The sequence below is a fragment of the Vigna umbellata genome, chromosome 7 (genome assembly GCF_029865625.1).
Source record: "Vigna umbellata cultivar VRB3 chromosome 7, Vumbellata_1.0, whole genome shotgun sequence".
Classification (NCBI taxonomy): Eukaryota; Viridiplantae; Streptophyta; class Magnoliopsida; order Fabales; family Fabaceae; genus Vigna; species Vigna umbellata.
Window position 1 is genome coordinate 44,547,581 of NC_142171.1, and position 9,156 is coordinate 44,556,736.

Consider the following 9,156-nt stretch of genomic DNA (forward strand, 5'->3'; position numbering starts at 1 on the left):
ATAGGTCAACCAACTTTGTAAATAAAATCTCGAAACGAATCCATAACATCCCTTTCAATTAGTTGTTGCCCCCACCTTGAATTTTGATTAACAAAAGTGGTGAAAACAAGAAAGAATGTTCATATAATCTCATTTTGGTTGGTTGAGTTTGAATTTAACTAAATTTTTCTAAAAACCCTTTTTAAAATCAAGGGTCCCCACAAATGGTTATGCTTCTTATCCACTCATGCACTTTAAGACGTCAATGGAATTCAGTTAAGCCACTTCCCTAACTCAACTCACATATGGCTCACTTGGTGAAGTTGGTGAGGCTTGAGTTTTAGTTCCACAAATTATAAATTAATAAGTTTAATTGCACCATTTTATTCTAATCATTTCAATTAAATATTCAAGACAATACGAGATTTTCGTTATATTAATTTATTTTTTAGAAAAGTTAGTACTTTTTATTTATATTATCCAATCTATCAATTCACTTAAAACACTTAAACGGTGCAATTAGAATAAATTATGGCGAAAATCACGATTAAGTAAAATCAAGAATTGGTATATAAGAATACAATTATAGTTTAAGTTTTATAATGTTGTTTTCGTTAATATATGAAAAACACATTAACGGGTTTAGTTTACCTACTTAACAAATAATGCTGTCCTAAGCTTTTTCTCACGTGTGACAGTGACCCTGTGAGAAGATATCTTAGTGAATACTTACTTTGTGTGACCTGACACATAAGTGGATATGATCGATGTCACTTTGGTGCACACAATAGTTAGTGAAACAGCCTAACCTATTATGTTTTGGTTTAGGTTTTCGTCTTCAACTTTGGTTTGTTTTTTGGTGCGGGATTTGTGGGTGTAATTCAACAGCAAAAAGACAAAAGTGCTGTGAAATTTAAAAGTTTAGGTTAAAGGTCCGTGGGATTTTTCCAATTTAATGTCGTCTTTTAAGTTTTGTTAATTTGGTCTTTTATAATAAAAATTTGATTCAATTAGGTCTTTATGTTAAATTAGTTTAACAGAGTTAAGTTTTTGATGAGTTATGATGTTAACGTGGATAAATTTTTTAATGTGGAATTTATACGTGGCATTTTATAAAAAAAAATTTTAAAAACCTGGCATCACTTATTTTTAAAATTTAGGGATTTAGGGTTCGTTGCTTTTGAAGATTGAAAAGCATTTCAAGATTTGGAAGAGGGAAGTGGGAAAACGCAAGACGATTTGTTCCTTGATCAAAATTCTTTCTTCAACAAAACTGAATAACATTTCAGTGATCTTCCAAAGGGCGAAAAAGAGACACACAACGACAAATCGAGTTCATGCAACAACCTAAGTCGAGCATTCGATTATGAGAGCGAAACGTCGTCGAATTGGTCTAAAATTTGCAGCAACTCCAAATCATAGATTTCGAACTTCTCCACCTAAAAACGCTCCCTTTATTAATTGGTCCCAAACAATACCACTGTACGAACCCCACCTAAAAACGCTCCCTTTATTAATTACAGAAGATGAACAATGTGATCAAATGGATAGTGGAAAATGCATATCTTCCAACGACCCACTTCTTGATTCTAGCAGATATTTTAATAAATAATCAATTTAAAATAGAGGAAACTGAAGGCAGGACATGGGTCACCAGCGTGAATTTGGACGATGATGCACGAGCCGTTTTGGATGAAGCATCCTTAGATCGTCCAATTTTAATCCCAATTCAATTCAATGAACCCTAATTTTAAAATGTTTCAGAAAAATCTTAATTTTAAAAATATTTGTTTAAAAAAATGCCACGTACAAGGGTTTCATAAAAAAAAACCACGTATAAGGGTTTGTCAGTACCACGTCTCAAAAGCTGTCAACGTCACCTCACACCTCATCAAAAACTTAAATCTGTTAAACCAATTTAAGGACAGAAACCCAATTGAGTCAATTTTTCATTATAAATGACCAAATTGACAAAACTTAAAAGACAAGATCAAACTGAGAAAACTCCAAATAAATATGTACCTCCGAAGGAGTTTAAGAAAAAGTTTAAAACAAACATGAAACATGTCACAAAGTACGACCAACAAAAAACGAAAAAGATCTCAGGACGTTTTTTCTTTCCTAACTATATCCTTTCAGACATTTTTTTTACGAACCAAACTAATAATTCGAAGTCACTTACAAACGGGCATGCCACTCTCTACCTCAATGAAAAAGAAGCTTCCAACATAGATCAACTACAGAGCATCACCAACTTCAAAAATCTCTATCACCCAAAATGTCCGTGTCTTAAACATAATATCAAAAGTTAATATCCATTATTTCGTCCTCAAGTCTATTTATCATAATTGGATTCATCCTTAAACATGATAATATTTATTTTGAAATTTGAAATTCTTATCAAGATTCTATTTTTAAAAAATATCATTAATATATATATATATATATATATATATATATATATATACACAGTACTTAGTAGTTTTATATCGAAATAAAACGTAACTTAAATATTTTTTTTCTTTTTTGAAATATATTTTAAAGACAAAATTTTGGTGGAGCATAGACTCTAAAATCAACAATATCTTAAATGTATGTTGATTAATCTTAATGAAATCACTTAGCAGACTTAGGATTAAAATATTAATGATTCCAAAATACCAATAATAAAACATTCAGTCTCTTATACCTTTTATTGAAAATAACAAGTCAATTTTTTTATATTTCGACCAGAAAACTTATGTTTGGACCGTACTCAATAATTTCATAAAGACTTATGTTTCTATTATATTCAACAATCTCTTATTAGATCCAATATTACTAAACTTAATTTTTAAACTATGTGAAAGTGTTAACACAGTGAAACATATTATTTTTAATTAATCAATTGTTAATTATAACTTTTAACACAATAATAAAATAGTAGAAGAAAAAAAAACAATCAATAACTTAGGAATATTATGTAATCTAATGTAATGTTATAGAGACATGAAGTTCAGTTCACCTGCCTTTTTACAATGCTGCTGGTCGACAACACAAACAGCACAAACACAAAGGCAACAAACTCAACCACTATAAGGTGCTACGTTAAGTAATCAACTCCTTAAAAAATTATTGCAACGAAGGATAGATACCCTTCTTTATCCTCATAACATGTTTACCTAATTTTTAATCATTTTCTCTTATCATTCCATATGCCTTTGAGACACACGTTTATTAAATATATAAAGGACACTTTTTTGGTCAAAATATAATAAAGGACATGTACTCATTGATAACGAAATTACATTTTTATTTAGTTTTACGTGTGATCAATATATAGAAATAAGCATATGAAAAATTGACAACAGATTGTTATATATTATAATTATAATAAGGTTTCTCGTGGAAGATTTAGAACATTCAGACAATGAGCATCTAATATCTATTAGTTTTAATCTCCTTAGGTTTAATTTATTATAATGCCTAGTAATTCGGGGAAGAATATGTTTATTATTGGCGAAATCAAAAGGCAGTAATGTTTGATTTGAAAAAAATAAACATATAAATAAATATTCTGTGTGCTTTCAGCCTCTTCAAAAGTCTCTTTTATCTGCACCTTTAATTTCTTCAATTATTTATTGAAATGTTTAAATGATGTAATTAATGAAAAGAAAATAATATTTATAACAAGTGTTAATGCTCTCCTCACATTTGCTCTTTATTTGGCTACGCATTTTCCAACTTTGGAGGTGTTTTTGTTTGTGCGTTAGTTACGGCAAAAGTCACGACCAATTAAATTATAACCATTCTTTTATTTTATTTATTTTATTTTATTTTTATTTTCCTAACTACTTGCATATTTTATCCTAAATAACATTATTTACGAAAAATAATTTATTAATAGTAAAATAAATGAAATAAAAATAAAGACAGTTGTGTTGGTTGTGTAACTAAATTTACAGTTATAAAAATTGGTGATGATTGGCATTCTAAGACAGAGGGTGCAAAAGATTGAATTAAAAATTGAGGTTTATTGATGTGATGATAACATTAGCAACCGATCCAATAAAAAGTTAAAAATAAGAGAGACTTAAACTAAACCAATTGAAAAGGTTGAAAGGAAATAAATGGAGAAGAAAAATAGAAACGAAAAGAGTAGGTTGTATAAATATAGGAAACATTCTAACGCTGGACATTGCATGCTTCTCTCCTCTTAAATAAGCACCCTTCAAACACAGACCATTTTTGCAACCCTTCATTCTCTGTCATCTCTCCCCTGCTTCTATTCTGCATCCCCTTCTCTTTCCTCTGCATTACTCTGTTTTTGCTCATGCCCTCACCGATGTAAAGGAGGATTTTCACCACCCACGGTTTACTTCTTCTAACTTTCGGGTGCGGGCACGGGCTTTTGGATTTCGACTTAGAACGGGCTTTTGGATTTCCAATATGCACTCCGGAAGCCCATAACTATGTCAAAATAAGGTGACATTTCGTTAGCTCACTTTCTTTTTCGGTTAAATAACCACCCCTGTTTCAGGTGGAGAACACACCAAACAGAACGCTCAACCGGGAATATAGAAAAAAACAATAATACTAATTTGACCACAGAAGAAAACCATGTTGGTTTTTAATTATTTTGTTAATTCGTGTGAATGGAATTTTTGTTTATTATCTGTTTACGTTGAATGAGAAGTGAAAGCTTTAAAGACCTTTTTTTTTTTGTATTTTCTGCTTCTGCTGTTGCTCTGTTTCTGCAGAGTTCAAGAAAAGGGGTCAAAATAGAATAGAAGAACTCAGAAATGGCATTAACGCGTAGTAACGCGAAAGAGTTTGTGAGCGATGGCGACGGATCTCCTAGGGCGATTCTGGAAACCCCTGTTTCGGAAACAGAGTCCGAGACAGATTCGTCGATTGATAGCGGAAAAGAGGGTTACATGATGCCATGGAAGTCTATGGTTGACGTTTTCAAGTTCAAGTCTGTGCGAAAATTAACTTCCATTCCTTTGCTTTCGGTGAGCCATGATATCACTCGGAAGGGTTTGACCAAAAAACTGGCTCGTATTCGAAGTGCGGAAGATGGTATCGATATTGGAGATATTCCCGCGAAACCCTCTTGGAGGAACTTTGATTATGAAGAGTTAGCAGCTGCTACTAAAAATTTCAGTGCTGGTATGAGCTAGATTCTCTTCTTTCTTTTCATAATTTGGTGAAAGTTTCAGTCTTTTTTTTAATACTAGATATAAGTTTTCCAAGTTTGTGCATATGAAGAAATCTCATAGCAAAGATCAGTTCATTTGATGGTTCTCGTTATGTGGGGGAATCAATCCTCCGCTTTTGCAAGTTGTTTGGTATTCATTAATCAGTTCACCATTAACAGAAGAAAAAAGGCAAGGTTGAATGCGATTTATTTCTATTTTGGTGTGTCTTTTATAATTAATTTTGCAAAATTTCATTTTTATTACAAGCATAGACTCTCGTGCCATTAGATAATGTTTCGTTTTCGCCATAACTTTATTGAATGGCTCAAAGTAGTTTCTATCTTGTGATGAAGAAATGTAACGAGAATTTATATTTTCCAACTTTGTCAAATGAATAGGATTATGAACTCCCAATGTAATAAATTCCAGACTCTGCATTCTTCTACTTTCGATGAGGCATCCCTCGTGGGATGTGACAAAATAATTGGTATGTGTGAGAGATTTATCGTTGAAAAGAGAAATCAGAAAAATGGGGTTTTTAGATATCTTTTGTGGGTGAAGTGGGTTTAGAATTCTATTAATTTATACAACATGGTTGATTCTGTATAGTATTATGGTTGATGGTTGATGGTTGAAGGTTGATGATGAGTTAGTGATGGTAATTTGGCGCCATTAGCTTGTGAGTTGGTTAGTGCCTAACTTTCCCTTGGAAACTGTAGAGAGTAGACGAGCTTTTTGACCAAACATAGGGTTCCTGTTTCTGCATGTCCAAAGAAAAGGACATCTATTCTCACATTAATATTCTTTACCCTTTAGTGCAGATTGCAAGTGTACGCTAGATACTAAAGTCTGACACCATGAAAATATGAATAAGATTTATTTTGTTCCGTTAAGTGCGTCATTAGTTTAATACTATCAAACTATTAGGGTACAAAGAAGTATTACACTGTTACATATTCACAAGCCTGGGTATGAGTTGTGTACTTTGCCCAAAAGACACCTACTTTAATTAAAGGCAATTTTCCTTGAAAATACACAGGCGTGCCATTTTCTGGTGCTTTCAGTTGTCACTTGTCAACCGCATTGAACAGTGTCCCACCCTTTAACCTGTAGGATTGGGCAGTGTGTCCCTTGAAAACTGGCATATCATGTCACCATAGTTTGCAAGAAAGTTACTTCTCACTTGGTTTCATCCATAGCACATGCATGAGCCAACTCATTAAATTTGCTATTGTAAATTTGTCAAGGGTACGGCTTCGGTTTAGTTCACACCTGACATCTTCCAAAAGATGTTTATGATGATGTCAAATGTAGTTGCTACATGTCATATGTTTGTGATAGGGACATTCTTGTATGGGGCAGGAACTAGTGTATTGTTTAGTTTATAGTTATAGTAATCAGGCTTTATTATATGCATTTTGGCTGTTTGTTTCTTTCCATCTAAAGATAAATATTCATTCAATCTTATAAGATATTATCAGGAATGTCCCAAATCATTTCTTATAAAGAATGACCCCACTTGAGACAATGTATGATTAATTTGCGGAAAGTTAGAGTTTTAAATGTTCAGCATTGGACCGAGACATAAATATTGAAAATTGATTGCCTTTGTTTTGAAAAATCTCAGCTTTTAGGCAATGGTGAAATAAGTCTAATGAGAAAAGCCGTTGTCAAGTAGTTCAATAAGACGCCAGTCAAATAGCGTTTCCACAATGGAGTTAATTTCAACGTGACATCGAACTATGCATTTTACCAAAATATGCTTCTGGGTCAAAGTCTTAAATTCCACGGGATGTTGTCACCCTTTGAGATTGTCCTTCTGGTCCTATTAAAGTAAAATGAATATTTCCTTTTGGTCTTCCTCATAAAGAGTCTTTTTGTGCCTGAATTCAGAAACTATACATTAATACTGACATGATCAATAACAGTTAACCAATGACTTTTCGTTCGTTTTAATGTTGTAATGTATGACTTTACAGAGAACTTGGTTGGGAAAGGTGGTCATGCTGAAGTGTACAAAGGGTGTTTACCTGATGGTCAAATTATAGCTGTAAAGAGGCTAATGAAGAATGAAAAGGACGCTGCAGATAGAGCTGGAGATTTTTTGACAGAGCTTGGGATTATTGCACACATAAACCACACAAATGCAACACACCTTGTTGGGTTTGGAGTTGATGGCGGCCTCTTCTTTGTCCTGCAATTAGCTGCGCATGGAAGTCTCAGTTCTCTGCTTTTTGGTGCGGAGATGCATCCATTTCTTGCTTCACTTTTCATGTTTTCCTCCTCTTACTGTGCTTGTTCTATTTTTCATTTCTAACAAAGAGGTGTTCAACATGTCAGGTTCTGAAGGCATGGACTGGGAAAAACGATTCAAGGTAGCTGTTGGAGTGGCTGATGGATTGCATTATCTCCATAAAGAGTGTCCAAGGCGAATCATTCATAGGGACATCAAGGCCTCCAACATCCTACTAAACGAAAATTACGAAGCTGAGGTACTATGGCATCAACTTAAAATATAAACTGAATTTTCGAATTATTTTCTATGCGAAGAAAATAACCCGCGCTGTTATAAACTCAGATTTCAGATTTTGGACTGGCAAAGTGGCTTCCAAACAAGTGGGCCAACCATGTTGTCTACCCAATAGAAGGCACATTTGGGTCAGTGCTGTAGCTTCATTGACTCACATTTCCTATTGTAAGCATTATCCTTGTGTTGTAAACAGTGCATGCATGATATGGTTGGTTGCAGGTATTTGGCTCCGGAGTATTTTATGCATGGAATTGTGGATGAGAGAACTGATGTATTTGCATTTGGAGTTTTGCTGTTGGAGCTCATAACTGGCCGTCGTGCAGTTGATTCAGATAGTAGGCAAAGTCTTGTCAGTTGGGTAAGTCTTCGTTATCTTTGCATTTGGAGTTGTAATAGACCTCTAACATGGACGAGTAAGAAAAGGTTGAAGATGTTTATATAATAAAATTGTGCTTATTGTTGTCAGGCGAAGCCACTGTTAGACACAAACAATGTAAAGGAAATAGCAGACCCCAGATTAGGAGAGGCGTATGACCGTACAGAAATGATACGTGTCATGGTGACAGCTTCCATGTGTGTCCACCATGCATCCTCCAAGCGTCCATTCATGAACAAGGTTAGATTTTGTCTTGAAAACAGTGTTGTAAGTTTTTGTATGATGTGAAAGTAACATTTTGTATGATTGTTGAGTACGTAGGTTGTGCAGCTGCTAAAGGGTGAAGAGACAATTATAGACATTAAGCAGAATTCAATTGAACCAAAATCTCAATTGTTAGAGGCATGTGACCTAGAAGATTATACTTGCTCAAGTTACCTGAAGGACATGAGTAGGCACATGCAACTGATCATGGAGTGATCCTTGTTTAGTGAGATTTGTTGTAGGGATGGAGTGATATATATATAGCAGTGTGAGTGGTTAAATCCAAAGTCACAAAGTCACAAACCCATTGGTGTTTGTTATTTAGCATGAACTTGTAGTGAGCATTGCTATAGGTTTTGACTTTGGATTAATGTAGAAATGATGCACAGCGGAGTTAGGATAACTTGTTTACTCTGCAATGCCTTTCAGACATTTTCACCCATACGTAAATATAGTCTCCAGGAATTCAAATTTCTCTTCCTTGTATTTACGTAAATACAAAACTCAACCTTCATCACTCTGTCATACCCTACACATACAAACCCTAAAAATTGTATCAAAAATTAACTACGCTCATGCTTTTTTCATTTTCATCACTTTTTGTCGCCATTTTAAATTATATTTTAAATATATCTATATATATACACACTTTAAATTTGGTCCCTTTTTGTCGTAATTCAGTTCGAAAACAGTATGACGTGAAACATAAATAGTAAAAGAATCGGACCAACATGTGTCCGAACAATTGCTGTTCTGTGCTTTTTTTTTTCTTAAATCTTTTTGGTCAAGAGATAGCGTGGTTGAAGGGTAGGATTACTTTGGTGTTT

The 9,156-nt window shown here is 33.7% G+C and overlaps 1 protein-coding gene across 1 annotated transcript; it reads left to right on the top strand.

Moving 5' to 3' along the window:
• The first annotated feature begins 4,126 nt into the window (after nt 1-4,126).
• LOC148196363 (receptor-like cytosolic serine/threonine-protein kinase RBK1) lies at nt 4,127-8,846 on the top strand. Its single transcript, XM_088095482.1, has 8 exons — nt 4,127-4,443; nt 4,719-5,130; nt 7,139-7,396; nt 7,500-7,651; nt 7,738-7,817; nt 7,909-8,047; nt 8,156-8,305; nt 8,387-8,846. Exons 2-8 carry the CDS (start codon nt 4,761-4,763, stop codon nt 8,543-8,545), a joined length of 1,308 nt encoding a protein of 435 aa, XP_087951608.1. The 5' UTR covers nt 4,127-4,443; nt 4,719-4,760; the 3' UTR covers nt 8,546-8,846.
• The last annotated feature ends 310 nt before the right edge of the window (nt 8,847-9,156 follow it).